At 38.6% G+C, this 16,306-nt stretch overlaps 1 protein-coding gene across 1 annotated transcript in view; it reads left to right on the top strand.

Annotated features, from left to right (window-relative positions):
* Positions 1-16,306, top strand: part of Katnal1 (katanin p60 subunit A-like 1) — a 75,684-nt gene that overhangs the window by 43,671 nt on the left and 15,707 nt on the right. Inside the window, exons 7-9 of the mRNA XM_013027278.1 lie at positions 8,070-8,228; positions 9,585-9,711; positions 11,867-12,001. Of these exons, the coding sequence (XP_012882732.1) occupies positions 8,070-8,228; positions 9,585-9,711; positions 11,867-12,001 (421 nt within the window). The remainder of the gene's footprint in view (positions 1-8,069; positions 8,229-9,584; positions 9,712-11,866; positions 12,002-16,306) is intronic.

The raw sequence follows: 16,306 nt of genomic DNA, 5'->3' as shown, positions 1-16,306 counted from the left end.
TTTTATCAATTTATCTCTTCATGCTCTGCTTTTTTAGTACTCATTGGCAAACTAGATTAAAGGATAAAATATAAAAAATAATTTGTAATGAAGTCATATTCCTGGTCTAATATTTTCTTGCATTAGTAGAACAAAATTATAGAATATAGAACTGTTACTCACTTTTTAGTTATGTTGGATAGCCAAGTACAGTGGGCCATGTCTGTAATCCTAATTACTCTGGAGGTTGATATTGGGATAATCACATTTCCAGGCTAGTCTAGGCAAAAAGTTTTTGAGAACCCCACTCCCCATCTCATTAGAAAAAGATGGGTATGGTGGTGCATACTTCTCATCCAAGTTACAATAGGAAACATAAATAGGAAGACTGTAGTTCAGGCTAGCCAAGGCAAAAAGAGACCCTATGTTAAAAATAACCAGAGAAGCTGGGTGCTGGTGGCTCATGCCTATAATGCTAGCTACTCAAGAGGCTGAGATCTGAGGATTGCAGTTTGAAGCCAGCTCAGGCAGGAAGGTCCATGATACTCTGATCTCCAATTAACCACCAGAAAACCGGAAGTGGCCGTGTGGCTCAAGTGGTAGAGTGCTTGCCTTGAGTTGAGCTCAGGGACAGCATCCTGGCCCAGAATTTAAGCCCTGCAACCGACAGAAAATTATCAGAGCAAAAACAGCTGGAGATATGGCATGAGTGGTAGAACACCAAGCCAGCAACTACAAAACCCTGAGTTTTATTCCAGTACTACCAAAAAAATTAGGTTGTAAATTTTTAGGGATTTTTGAGATATTTACTAAAATGGGTCAAACTGCTGGTATAAAAGAGTATATGAGCTGGTACCAGTTACTCATGCCTATAATCCTAGATACTTTAGGAGGATTATAGTTAAAGACAGTCTGAGCAAAAAAAAAAAAATAGCAAACCCCCATCTCAATAGGAAAATATTGGGATTGGTGGTACACATCTGTCAACATAGCTCCTTGGGCAGCTAAGATTGGGAAGATCAACATTCCAGGTTTGCCTGGGCAAAAAGTTTGAGACCTGAGCTTAAAGGCCTGGGTATGATTGTGTATGCCTGTCATGCTAGATGTTGTGGGGAAAAGCAAGACCTTATCTCAGAAATAACCAAAGCAAAAAGACCTGGAGGTGTGGCTCAAGTAGTAGAATACCTGCCTAACAAGTATGAAGCCCTGAGTTCAAACACCAGTATTACAAAAAAAAAGAGGAAATAAGAAAGCACAAAAATGTGTCATGTTTATAAAATTTGCCTTAAAATCTAAATTCCAGGATTTCCGAACTGAAAGGGACCTTTGAGTTCATCTTCGATCCCTATGTTTTGATAGGCTACAAAAGTGAGATTCGAGATAGGTTGTGACAGTGAAAATTGTTCTAGAAAATGTAAAATTTGACATTTAAGTTCCATTTATTTGTGCTTTTTCTCTTGCATGGTATGATGACATTTTTCTCTTTATCCATCACACACATATATATATATATATTTTAGTCTTGATATATGTTAGAAACTTGGTTGACTTGCTTGGAAAATGTATAGGATTTCAAGCCCCTGGACTGTGAGACTTCCTAGATGGAGAGTTAGGCAGCTACTGGTGGCTTTCAGCCAAAGACAGTAGAGCCACATACATAGGTGGTACAGTGTTGTGTGCTCTGGGCTTAGCAAGAGCAGACATGATGTCGTCAGGGAAGACTTCCTGCCTGGGGAAGTGGGATTTGATCTGAGATTTGCAGGATTGTAAAGATTTCACTATGGTGAAGACATTTCAAATGGTGTAGGAGCTTAGGAGGAATGAGACTTGAGCAGTGGAATGTAGGTGATAAACTGTAAATGCATTGGAAATAGATGGATTTGAGTTTTGTAAGGAAAGCACACTGAGTACAGACATGTCTTATTTTATTGCACTTTGATTTATTGCACTTCACAGTTAATGCTTTTAAAAAAATAAATATAAGATTTGTGGGAAACTCTGCATTAAGAGTGTGTTGGCACTATTTTTCCAACAGGTTAGATATTTTTTAAAGCAATAAAGTATTTTTAATTAAGGTATATACAGTTTTTTAAACATAATACTATTACCCATTTAATGAATTATAGTAGAGTGTAAACACATGTTTTATATGTACTGGGAAGCCAGATCTCTTATGTGACTCACTTTATTGAGATATTCATTTTATTCTAGCTGTCTGGGCCTGAACTTATATGCAAGGGATCTGTGTGTTTGTAAAGGACACAGACCCTGCATCCACACTGTCTTGGGCCATTCTGGCTCTTTGCCACAACTAGCTTTGTGGCTTTGAGCAAGTTACTAAATTTCTCTATGCTCCACTTTCCTTATAGAAATGTAAATCATAATAGCCATCTTATCCAAATAGTATAAAGATGAAATGAGTTATGAGTTAATGAGGCATCTGATAATGGCTAGAACTATGAAAATATATGTACCTGAATTACTATTAAATTGAGTGATTTACCATTCAGCCTATCATAGCGCTTTTTAAATTGTACTATAATTTATGTGTGTCTTCTAGATTAAAAGTTTCTTGAGGATTTATGTATGAGTCCTCACTGATGTAACTCTGTGTCATCAGGGCCATACATTCAAGTAAGGGTACATTGACTTAGTATACATTTATTGAGAATTTACTGTGTGTCAAGTGGTAGGCTAAGTGCAGATGAGGATGCATAAATAACCACAAGACTTCCCGCTCATTGTCTTTTGTGGAAACAGGCATGTTTTATAATGGAGGCAAAGTATTGAGTACTGTATTTACTAAGATCAATATGACTAGTGTTATATAGTAACGAACAATGTGCTATGGCAGCAGAGAAGAGTACTATGTAAAGTACTATCAGAAATGGTTTCCCCAATCAGTGGCTCTGAGCTTCAAAGATGGCTAGAAGTCAGAGTCAGATGAGGAAAAGGTTCTGAGGCAGAATGGGTATCATGACCAAACAAAAGAAGTTGTACAAGGACATATGAACTATATGTTTATTTAGTCAGTATGAACTATGTAGGAGGAATCATATTGGTTCAGTGTGGCTGGAAGTACAGTGCTTATTGTGGGGCATAGTAATAACAAAAGACATGCTGGAATGGTAAATGGGACCCACGAAGAGCCCCACATGCCATGCTAAAGATGTCTGATCCATTGAAGAGTGGAAGGAGAGTGACTTGGAAATGCAGAAACAGCCAGGCACCTGTGGCTCATACCTGTAACCCTAGTTACTCTGGAGGCTGTGATATGAGAGAATTGCAGTTCAAAACCAGCCCAGGCAGGATGGTCCATTAGACGCTTACTTCAATTAGTCTCCAGAAAACCGGAAATGGCACTGTGGCTCAAAGTAGTAGATTGCTAGTTTTGAGCAATAATGTTCAGGGACAGTGCCTCCAGGGCCAGCCACACGACTGGCAAAAGGAAGAAAGAAAGAGAGAGAGAGAGAGAGGCATCCCAACAACAGAGAGTGAAATAGAGATGGACTCCGGTGGCTATAGATAAGGAACATGATCCAGAAGCTGTCACAGACAGTGAGGGCCTAACCAGAAGTTAGTTATTGGACTAGAGAAAAGTGAGTTGATTTGTGAGAGATTTTAGAAGGTATGTGACTGTTTTATAGGGATAAGAGAGGGATAGATTCCAGGTTGAATTGAAGGAATGAATGCTCAGTAGTTTCTGACACCACCACGTGCCCAGATTTGGACCAAAGTGTGGATTGAGAGCTGATTTGTGTGTGTGTGTGTGTGTGTGTGTGTGTGAAAATACCGTACAGAGGGGTTACAATTACATGGGCAAGGTAATGAGTGCATTTCTTATCAAGCATTGTTGCCTCCTCTTTTGTTTTCCCCTCCCACCTTCTTCTCCCCACCACCCCCCACCCCCAGCCAAAGTTGTAAAGTTCATTTTTCGACATAACGTCTTGTATATCTGAGAGCTGATTTTTACAGGGCTATTCTCATTGCACACATCTGCCACAAACTTGGGGGTCACCAGGTCACTCTTGCTTCTGAACAACTGGCTACAAATTCAGGGCTTCTTTGTCCCTCTCAGCTCTGATAATCTCTACAGTACCTCCAAGGACACTTATAATTACAGTATTGCCAAAGGATTCAGATCAAAGCCAATCAAAAGGAGAGGTGCAGAGGGGAAGTAAAGACTGGAAGCATGCAAGATGTGACATTTCTTTTGTCTTTTCTCTGTGGGGTCAAGGTGCTTTACTCTCCTGGCCTGTGATGTATGGCAAACTTGAAACTCCTTTGAGTGGCTGGCTATGTGCAGAGTTTTGTTTTTTTTTTTTTAAATATAACCTTATTGTTTAGGTGGTATACAAAGGGGTTAGGTTAGGAGTCAGGTAATATGTTTCTTTTTTGGACAGTGTTGTATCTAGATTTTTTTAAATTGGGGTTTTATTATAAGGTATGATCAGTAGAATCATTGCCTGTGGATCTTAATCAACTTCTAGCTCCTTTTACCTCCCAGAGGTTGAGCTGCTATCACAGCACTCAGAAATAGAATTCTCTGATCACTTGGTTAGTGTTTCTGACTAAGTCATCCTCCATCCTGACTCAGTGTTGCTAGCATGAACTATACGGATACTCAGCTTGAGTAACTCCATGAGCATAAAATTACAGAGCCCATCATGAATAATAAGGACACTCCTGACACTCAGTATACTCCCAAGTCCTCAGAGGCTGTTTTCCATCCATTTGGGAAGAAAGTCAGCCAAATTCTTTATTATGCATTTATACAGACAGCAGTGAACTGATATGGAAATTGAAAACAATCACAAAAAATGCCTGACAGGTTTGAATAGAAACAAAAATGTGTTTAGGTAAATAAATACTCTGCAGTTAATTGGAACTTGAGATCTGTATCTTCAATAGAATTTAAATTAAAATTGTGACATAGAAGTAGTGGTTGATGATATGAATATAGTTGAATTTGTTCAAGGGGTTTTATCAAGTACAATGAGCAAAGTTTTAGAATTGATTTAGGAGCATATAGGGCAGGGGAGGAGACCTGAAAGCATTGAAACTAGTCTGAAAGTAGGAGAAGCCCCAGGAAGAGACAGGTGGTCAGGAGGAAGGGGATGACATATGATATAGAGAAGGCCAGGAGATGAGGTGGAAGCTGGACTGCTGCTCTAGTACACTAGGTGATCTTAGTGAAGTGGTAAAAGCAAAGGGAAGATTGTAGCCTGTGAAGGTTGAAGCGTGAGTACAGATCTCTTCTTTAAAAAGGCTAAGAAGAGGAAAAACTGGATACTAGCCAGAGCTTGTGTAGGGTCAAGTGAAGGATTCTTTAAGGGGACAGATTTTAGTGTGTGTATACATACATATGTATGTATATAGGTACACACATATACACATACACATCCATACATATGTAGGATTCTGAGTCTTGAACTCACCTGGACAGTGTCTGGGCTTTTTTGCTCAGCACTAGTACTCTACCTTTGGAGCCACAGCTCCACTTCTGCCTTTCTTGGTACTTAATTGGAGATAAGAGTCTCACAGGCTTTTCTGTCTGGGCTGGTTTCGAACCATAATCCTCAGGTCTTAGCCTCCTGTGAGCCACTGCCACCCAACTCTCAGTATATTTCTTTCCTTTCCTTTTCTTCTTCCCATTCTTCCCTTCCCCTCTCTTCTCTTTTCTGTTTTTGTCATGCTATGGATTGGACCCAGGGCATTCCACATTCTATGTAGGCCCTTTACCACTGAGCTTTACCCTTAGCTTGTAAGTGTGTTTTTGCACTGTGGAGAAAGAGCCAGTAGACAAGCAGATACAGGAAAGGGGATCGTTGGAGGAGTAATATGAGGAGGTGAGATTCAGAAATACTGTACAATATCTGAGTTATTTCTGCATGCAGATGGAAATTAACGTGGAAATTCCTGTTGGAGGCAGCCACATTACTGACACTATAGGTATGAAGAGAGCATTGAAAAGGAATTTTATTTTGTTTTTTTTTGGAGGGTGGGTCTGGTCGTGGGGCCTGAACTCAGCCTGGGTGCTGTCCCTCAGCTCTTCAGCTCAAGACTAGCGCTCTACCACTTGAGCCACAGAGCCACTTCTGGCTTTTTTCTTTTTGCTTATGTGGTGCTGAGGAATCGAACCCAGGGCCTCATGCATGCAAGGCAAGCGCTCTACCACTGAGCCACCTTCCCAGCCCCTGAAAAGGAATTTTAAAAAGAGAATATGAAACTGGGCATGGTAGTGCATATCTGGAATCCAAGCACTGCACTTTGCTATACTTGTGCCTCATAGCAGTGCCATTAGTTTCTGTTTTCTATTTCCAGAATTTTAATCTCATAGTTAAAAGCTCCCTTCAAAGCAAAAACAAATTTTTATATGACTAATGTTTCAAATACTGGAGGCCTTTGTTTTGTTCTGTGGATCAAAATTCTATAGCCAGGAAAGCATTTGAGTGGTTTCTCAAGTTTGAGTTTATGAGACTTCAATATACACACAGAATTTAAAATTAAACTGATGCTATCTAGGGTGTGTATTAAATTAAAGAATTAGAAGACAGGAAAAGTGTTTAAAGCAGATCCACAAGTTCATTTGAAAATGCAAAGAAAGCAACAGAAACTAGGGACATTCTCTAGAGACCAGAGGATTCCAGAGTCCAGTGGAGCCCTCTTGGAGGGCAGTTTTTATGGCTCAAGGCTCCTCCCATAATCACTTCCCCTGTGCTTTGTTCTGGCTGCTTGATTACTTGTGCATATGCTACCCTCTTTTTTCATTAGTTGAGCAGACATCCAGAGGATTGTGGGAAGAAGTTTTTGAGCAGGAACTCACATCATAATGGTCCAGGAGCCTGAGGCACTATGGGAACACATGTGATGTATTGGTACATATACTATGGTATGTGTACATATTACCTGCCACATGTTTTGTTTCCCACTTTTTTATCCTTATGTACCTGGTTTCCTTTCTTTCCCTTAAAACTTCCAGAAGCTTATCAAACCAAGAATTATGTGGTGTGTGTGTGTGTGTGTGTGTGTGTGTAAGCATTAGCTATGTATCTGAACTCCCATTAAAAATATTGGAAGATGGGGCTGGGAAGGTGGCTCAGAGGTAGAGCGCTTGGGAAGGTGGCTCAGAGGTAGAGCGCTTGCCTTGCATTCATGAGGCCCTGGGTTTGATTCCTCAGCACCATATAAGCAAAAAGAAAAAATCCAGAAGTGGCGCTGTGGCTCAAGTGGTAAGAGCGCTAGCCTTGAGCTGAAGAGCTGAGGGACAGCACCCAAGCCCAGAGTTCAGGCCCCACGACCGGACCCCCCTCCCCCCAAAAATAAAAAAATATTGGAAGAAAAATTATTTAAAAATTTATTAATCTTCAAGACTTAAAGGTCGGTTTCTCTGAGTAACTTTTATTTCTCAGGGATGTTTGTGTTTGCTTTCAAAGTTAAGAAATAATTGAATTTAATTTTTAGTCTATACTTAGTGCTCTTTCATCACTTAATACTATTTTATGCATGCTATATGGTACATTAAACTGATATAATTGCTGCTAATTAGACTATTTGAATCAGCACTGGATTTGATTGTTGTATTAACTCATAAGGGGATCTCTGTTCAATTAAAAACCAATATGAATTAATGAGAAGTAGGATTTGTCCTTTAACATATAACAAAATTCTGTGGTTGGTTCCCTGTGTAATAGAAAGTCATCATTTGCTTTCATAACGTTTAAACAGAGCAGTCATTTTTAAACTGTGCAAAACTATACATAAATATCTTTACTGGGTTCAGAAATGGTTCTTTCTAAATGCATCAGGAGGTTCTTGGTTGTCTAAGCCATTTATTAGCTTATCTCTGACTACTGATCTGAAACTTTTGGTGATATTATCTTCATTTTTTTCTCTATAAAAATGATTTCTTGCCAAATGTACCATAGTCTAACTGTGACAGTTGTTGTAATTGTATACATCAATTTTATTTGATGTCTTTGTATACATCAATTTTATTTTGATGTGGAAATATTCATGTAACTCAACATAAATACTTGAAAATTTATGACAAAGCATTTGAATTTGATAAACCAATTTTGAAATTTCAGGGTGTATTGATGGTTGGACCCCCAGGCACTGGTAAGACTATGCTAGCTAAAGCTGTTGCCACTGAATGTGGTACAACATTCTTCAACGTCTCTTCTTCTACACTGACATCCAAATACCGAGGTGAATCAGAAAAGTTAGTTCGTCTGCTGTTTGAAATGGTGAGTGACAATGTATTCAGATATCAAGGCACTGTTTGTTTGTATAGGCACAGGATGCCCCGCAAGCTAGATGTGCTCAATTAGGAATTTTTTTTTTGTCGGTCATGGGGCTTGAACTCTGGGCCTAGGCACTGTCCCTTAGCTCTTCAGCTCAAGGTGAGCACTCTACCACTTGAGCACCACTTCCGTTTTTTTGAGTGGTTTATTGGAGATAAGAGGTCTCACGGACTTTCCTTGCCCACGCTGGCTTTGAACCACAGTCCTCATATCTCAGCTTCCTGAGTAGCTAGGATTTCAGGTGTGAGCCACAGATGTCAGGCAGGAATCTTTTAAAAAGAGTAGCAGGGTGGTCATATTTTCAGTTCTAGACACACTAATGAAATGTGGTGTGGGGTTTGTGGGCCCTTTTGTCACCCTGTCCAGCTGTAGTAGAAGCTGGTCATGCATGGGCTGATCAGTGTCTCTGGATGTCTGGCATGTTGGTGGAGCTGAAGGAAGTTAGAAGCTAGAAACAGATCTGTCATGGAAGTTTCTTTTCAGTAATGGTTCGCAGTAATGAATGTTTGAGTATAGATGACTATCTTGAAACAAATTTTCATTATGGAAATTTCTAAACACAAATCACAGAACAGCACAGTACATCTCCATGTATCTACTACTACTCAGTTTCATCAACCATATACTTTTTATTTTTCTGTTTTGTTATTATTGTTGGTGATGGTGGTTTTGGGTCTTGAACTCAGGGCCTGGGCGCTGTCCCTGAACTCTTTTGCTCAATGCTAGCACTCTACCACTTTGAGCCATAGCTCTACTTCTGGTTTGAGTGGTTAATTGGAGATAAGAGTCTCACAAGGAACTTTTCTGCCTGGGTTGGCTCCAAACCATGATCCTCAGATCTCAGCCTCCAGAATAGCTAGGATTATAGACATGAGCCACCAGTGCCTGGATAGCCATATCATTTTTATTGTTAAAAGTTTCTGATGTGGGGCTGGGAAGGTGGCTCAGTGGTAGAGCGCTTGCCTTGCATGCCTGAGGCCCTGGGTTCGATTCCCTAGCACCACATAAGTAAAAAGAAAAAAAAAACAGAAGTGGTGCTGTGGCTCAAGTGGTAGAGTGCTAGCATTGAGCTGAAGAGCTGAGGGAAGCGCCCAGGCCCAGAGTTCAGGCCCCACAACTGGACCCTCCCCCCCAAAAAAGTTTCTGATGTGACTAGTTGGGTTAGCTATATCTAACCAATTGGAGACACTAGAAGTTTCAACTTTCTTTTGTTAACATTTTAAAAGGAGAAAATGCTACTTTAAAAATATTCAGATTCTCTTATGAGCTAAATGATTTCTTGGAAATATTTTCACAAAGGCTAGGTTTTATGCCCCTACCACGATCTTCATTGATGAAATAGACTCTATCTGTAGTCGAAGAGGAACCTCTGATGAACATGAGGCAAGTCGCAGAGTGAAGTCTGAGCTCCTCATTCAGATGGATGGTAATTGACATTTAACTATTACCTCAGAATTGCTCTTTCCTTTTTGAATGGTCTAGACTTGTATTTTGGAAGTTCTCAATGAATAGACATGAAAGCAGCTGGAGTTTATTTTTAATCATTTTTCAGCCACTTATTTGTTCATGCATTCAAAAGCATTATTGTATACTTCTAATGAATCAAGTAGGTTACAGAGGAAATGGCTTCTTTGGTCTTGAAAGAACTCACTATTAGAACATAGGCTCTCCAGGTATAATCTAGAATGCTGGCTAGGAACCTTGAGACCCTTTAAAAGGGTTTACAAAGGGCTGGAGGTGTGGCTTGGTTGTTGAGTATCTTCCTAATAAGCATGAGATTCTGAGTTCAATCCCAGTATCACAAAAAGGTCTATAAAAAAAGAGCAGTTTTCTAGAAGCAGCGAAACTTGGGAATATCATAAAGATGGAAAGCAGGAGCAGATGGGAGGATCTAGCTGATCTCTATTTAGCTAGACATTAAAATGTTTGCTGGTTCCTTCCTACTCATTTCTGGTGTTCTTTGGTCAGTTGTGGGGCTTGAACTCAGGGCTTAAGTGCTGTCCCTGAGCTTTTGTGCTCAAGGCTAGCACTCTACCACCTTGAGCCATAACTACACTTCCAGTTTTTAGGTGGTTGATTGGAGATAGTATCACAGGCTTTTCTGCTCAGGTTGGCTTCAAACTCAGATCTCAGCCTCTTGAGTAGCTCCGATTACAGGCACAAGCCATTAACACTTGGCTTACTCATTTCTTATGATTTTCAAACACACACGCACACACACACACTCTCTCTCTCTCTCTCTCTTTCTCTTTCTCTCTCTCCACTCTACCTTTTTCCCTCGACCCTCTCGCTCCTCTTTTCTCCTGTCTCCTCTCTTTCCTCCTCCTGGTTGGAGACTGAACTCAGGGCCTTGTGCATGCTAGGCAAGTGTTTTGTCACTGGGTTATATTTCTAGCCCTTTTGTTTTAATTTCTAATGGCAAATATTGATAGATATATTCTACATACCTCTTTGGAGCTTCCAGTAAGTATGCAAAAGGATCTTGAGATCAACAAGTTTGAAAACCACTGCTAAATAGGAAATAGTGTGTAAATTGTCCACCAAATACTTACAATGTGTTCTGAATACACTGTGGACCATCGTAAGACAAAATAATGCATTGAGTCAGTTCCTTCAAGAGTTAACCATTTAACTTCTGATTAAGTGAATGACATATTTGGTGTGATGGATGTTAAGAACCTTATATGTTTAAAATTGGAGAGAAAAAAGACTGAATAAAATTTAGCAGGATTTATGGAAACATGTTTATAGTCTGTTATTTGGAAAGCTTGATTCTAATTGATAATGATTGACATAGGAGTTTAATAATAAGAAAATGTGCATTAAACTGGTTGCTCTAAATTTACTACTGTTATAGTTCAGCTACCAAGTCATATCAGTAAAGTTTGTGATATGTGTACATTTTTATCACTATTTTCAAGTTTTTCTATTGTATGACTAGAAATTCTTTATCCTATAATTTTAATTATGAAAAAGTAGATTCTATGCATCTGTTACTGGTTTGATTACAAAACAAAATCCAGTAGTTCATCAGTGCTTGGTAATTAGGTTCATTCTTAAATTCTCTCTTTTGTTATTTTCCAGTGAGCCACTTAAAAAATTCATGTTACTATATTAAGTAAATATGACTGCTTGGCTCTTCTAATTTCTCAAGAGAACTTAATGATTGGAGTTATTTATAATAATAAATAGCATAATATAAATAACTAATATAATAAATAATTAAAATACTTTTTAGGAAGATATGGTTAAAATAGAAGGGAAGAATTAAAACAGAGCCTAGACTCCGATATCTTTCTTTATCATAGGTAATACACATTTATTTTGGTACAGAAAAATTGCTTGTATTATTGGATTCAAACCCTGCACTGGATTATGTGAATTCTTTGGCTTCCTTGTTTTGTGGTTCTCTGTTAATATGTCTCATTTGAACACCATATAGAAATCAAAGAGACTGCAGTATTTCCCTCATTGGCTTCCCATGAAGTACAATGGCTAATGTTTAGATATGTTAGCTTCCAGGAAGAATTCTAAGACACAATAAAAACACTGACAGCATTTTCTTCATGGACTGTGTCTAGGGGTTGGAGGAGCCTTAGAAAATGATGATCCTTCCAAAATGGTTATGGTATTGGCTGCCACTAATTTCCCATGGGACATTGATGAAGCTCTGCGAAGGCGATTAGAAAAAAGGATATATATTCCTCTCCCAACAGGTATTTTGCCTTCCTTCTTCTGTATTGAGCGTTCTGTTACTTCCTGTTACTTTTTCTATTTATCTAAATCTTTATTCGTCATCTGCTTGAAAAAGTTTATACCATTTTTCTAGCCACTTTATAGTAGAAGTAGCCAGAAGCACTGTATTGAAATTCCTTACAGCTCAAAGAAATTCTTGTATTCTGAGTAGTATTTGTATTAATAGATTTTATACCATTACTTAAGGTTTTATTTTAAACTTGAGGAACCTTTATTAAACCTTATTTAAGGTTTAATAATAAAGTTCTTGCAGGCTTTTTCAACATATGCCACTTTAGAAAGTGTAATTTCATCTTGTTGAATGTTGACATTTTTTTTTTGGGGGGGGTCCGGTCGTGGGGCCTGAACTCTGGGCCTGGGCGCTGTCCCTCAGCTCTTCAGCTCAAGGCTAGCACTCTACCACTTGAGCCACAGCGCCACTTCTGGCTTTTTTTTTCTGCTTATGTGGTGCTGAGGAATTGAACCGAGGGCCTCAAGCATGCAAGGCAAGTGCTCTACCACTGAGCCACCTTCCCAGCCCGAATGTTGACATTTTTAAGTGACTTTTTTTCTTTCTATTTTGAGGTAAAATTTACATACGGTGAGCTGTACATAAGATATAGTTTGATGTTTTGATAAATGTGTCCTCCAGTTTAATCAATACCCTAATCAAGACATAGAATATTCCTATTATCCTTGGAAGTTTCCTTGTGTCCAACTAACTAACTCAGACCTCCATTAGATACTCATTTTATCTGATATTTTTATTATCATTGATTGGTAGAAGTTAGAACATCACACAATCTTTCACTCTGGCTACTTTTAGTCTCTTTGAGACTGATTCATGTGATTCTATATATCAGTAGTTTATTCTTGACTTGGATTATATGTATCACAACTTATTCTGTTGATGAACAATCAAGTTGTTTCTAGTTTTTGGCTATTATGAATAACACAAACCTTCTTGTAAAATTTTTTCTATAGATGAATGCTTTTGATCCTTTTATTTAATTTTATTTATTTATTTTGCTGCTCATTCTGGGCCTTGAACTCAGGGTCAATATGCTGTTTCTTAGCTTTTAGTTTAAGGCTGACACTCTTACTTGAGCTATAGCTCCACTTCCATCTTCTGCTGGTTAATTGGAGATAGGAGTTTCACAGACTTTTCCACCTGGGTTGGTTTCAAACTGTGATACTCAGATTTCAGTCTCCTGAGTAGCTCAGGTTATAGGTTTGAACCAAGCAGGTTTTTTTAAAAATTCTTTTGGGAAATATAGGAATAGAACACAACAGAACAGAGTAGAATAGATTATAAGGTAGGTACATGTTTAGTTTTATAAGGTTCGCCCTAAGTGTTTTGCCATCATCATTAATAAACAAGAACTGAAGAATTGAAACATCACTAGATCCTACCAAAGTTAGCATTTATTTATTCTAGTTCATGTACAGTGCTGTCTCCCTAAGCCTTCAATTTGTTCTTCTCTGATTACTTAGGATGTTGAACATATTTCATGTGCTTAATGGTCAGTTATCTCTTTTATTACTTTGTTGTTTCATTAATTATGTAAGTTTATTATTGAATAAGTGCCTTATAAATGTTTTCTTCCTATTTGTAGTTTGCTTTTCAGTTACCTTTATGATGTCTTCTGATAGTGATAAAGTGATGTAAATGTGATAAAAATCCTCTTGTCAAGCTTTTCTTTTATGAATAATGCTTTTTGGATGTTAAATCTGTGCTTATTCCAATGCTGTGACTGAAGTTGGGTGAGACAGAAGTCAGTCCTCTGAGCTGCTCCCTCCCAGGAGAGGTGTCACAGCTGTACACTTTCTCACAGCCATGCAGAACTTTGTGGGCTATTTATTTGTGATGTTGTAAGCTACTACTGTTGTCACAGTAGCCACTGATTGAACTCAGGGTCTTTCCTATATATGCTGGGCAAAGACTCTACCACCTGAGCCACACCCTCATTCCTTTTGTTTTTCGCTCTTGGAACTCAGAGCTTTGTGCAGGAATCTACCACTTGGGCTACAGTCCTAAATTTTTTCTTTAGTTTTTGCTATTTTTAAAAAATAGGGCCTTGTTTTCTGCATAGAACACCCTGTGAGTCACCGTCTTCCTCTGTGCTCTCTGCATAGCTGCTGTGTCAATGTTATGGCACTACATCCAGATTTTATTCATTGAGATGGAATCTGGCAAACTTTTGCCTGGATCAACACAAGTATTGGCTTCTCAGTCTCTGCCTCCAGAGTAGTTATAATTACAGGAATGAACCACATTGGCTTTATTTTGATTTTGAGATAAGATCTTGCTAACTTTGCTTCGGTTGGCCTCAAAGTCCATCCTCTTATACACACACACACAAACACACACACACACACACACACACACACACAATCTCTTCCCAGTAGCTAAGATTATAGGCAGGCACCTGTAATACTCATATCTAAGTTCTGTTTTTTTTCTGAGGCCCCGCAGACCTTAAGGTTGACACTCAGATGGTCATCAGGGCTCCAAGTATGGGGAGATTGAATGGAGTCTTTTGGGAAGTACCCTAGAAAGCTGGACTTGAATACATGTTCCGCATTTTTTGTTTCTGTCTCTCTTGTGTCATCAAGGCTTTTCTTCCTAATCTCACAGAGCTTTGAGGAGAAAACCTGTGTGGAGAAAACCTGATGATTGAAATGAAATGACTCTTCTTACCCTTATCAGTGCAGTCCCAAACGTTGAGTTTGCCAAGGGTGCTGTGATATCTTGACTGGTTTCTAGCATTCTCATAAAGACTTTCTGAGCCATATGTTGTTAAGTTACAGCCTCCTTATTACCCGTGGAAAGTAGTGTCTGGGAACTGTCTTCCTATTCCACTGTCTTGTGATGTCACTCTTGGCCGTTATTGTTTGTTGATGTAATAGCAGTTGTCATTCATGTCATTGTTCCCTTTGTAATATGTGTTTTCCCTCCTGGATACTTCTTGTTTTTAAATCAGCTTCACAATAAATGATCAACTTAAATTTGATGAGGTTGACATTTTCATACAACCACATCACAATCAATAAGCAGGACTCATCTTTCATCTTCCCCTTTGTAATTCTATTCTCTCCTTCCTTTCTCACCTCAGACAATCATTGATCTGATTTTTAAATTTTTGTCACTATATTTCCTTTTGAATTTCATGTAAGTAGCATCCTATAGTCAATATAATTTTATTTCATTTTATTTTTTTGGTTGGTCGTGGGGCTTGAACTCTGGGCCCTGAGCTCTTCAGCTCAAAGTGAGTGCTCTACCACTTGAGCCACAGAGCTACTTCCAATTTTCTGGTGGTTAATTGGAGATAGGAATCGCACGGACTTTCCTGACCATACTGTCCTTGAACTGCTGATTTCAGCCACCTGAGTAGCTAGGATTACAGGTGTGAGCCACTAGCACCCAGCTTAGTCAATATAATTTAGTTTAGTGATTCACTTTCACTCAGCATGATGATTTTGAGTTTCTTATATTTTTTATTGCAAAGATGCTGTACAGAGGGGTTACAGTTACTTGAGTAAGGTAATGAGTACATTTCCTATGGAGCATTATTACCCTGCTCCTTTGTTTTTCCCCTACCATACCTTCTCTCCTTACCTCCCTAACTCCTCCCTGTCCCACCCCCAAATTGTAAAGTTCATTTTCTACATGGTGTCTTGTACATCTCATTGTTACAGTGGGTCACCGGTATCCTTGTTTCAGCGTTTTGTTATTTCCCTTTCCCTCCCCAAATTAGAAAAATGTATATACAAGATGCAGGGTACTGGAATCAAATACAGTGAAAACAGTGGTTATACCATGGGGGAAGAACGTACAAAAGAAACAAAAAAATCACATAGTACATAAGTACTATAAGAAATACATAAGAAGAAACACTATAAGAAATCATACAGTACATAGGTACTATAAGAAACAAAATCACATAGTATATAAGTACATTAAAAATAATGGTAACAATGATAAAACCTCTTGTGTCCCTATCTTGGGGCTCATTTTGCTTAGCATCATCTTAAATGGTCAACTGTACATACCTTTTGACCTTTTCTGCTTGTCCTAGATGTATACTAGTTATTGCAAGTAAGGGAAATCGTGGGACCTATGTTTCTTTGGGCCTGGTTTCCTTCACAATGTAATTTTTCCAAGTCTTTCCATTTCCTAACAAATGGGACAGTGTCATTCTTTCTGATGGAGGCATAGAATTCCATTTTGTGTGTGTGTATGTGTATATAAATATATATAAATATACTTGTATATGTATGTATAT

Source organism: Dipodomys ordii, unplaced genomic scaffold, assembly GCF_000151885.1.
Source record: "Dipodomys ordii isolate 6190 unplaced genomic scaffold, Dord_2.0 Scaffold102, whole genome shotgun sequence".
Taxonomy (NCBI): domain Eukaryota; kingdom Metazoa; phylum Chordata; class Mammalia; order Rodentia; family Heteromyidae; genus Dipodomys; species Dipodomys ordii.
This window is presented reverse-complemented; position numbering and strand designations above follow the sequence as displayed.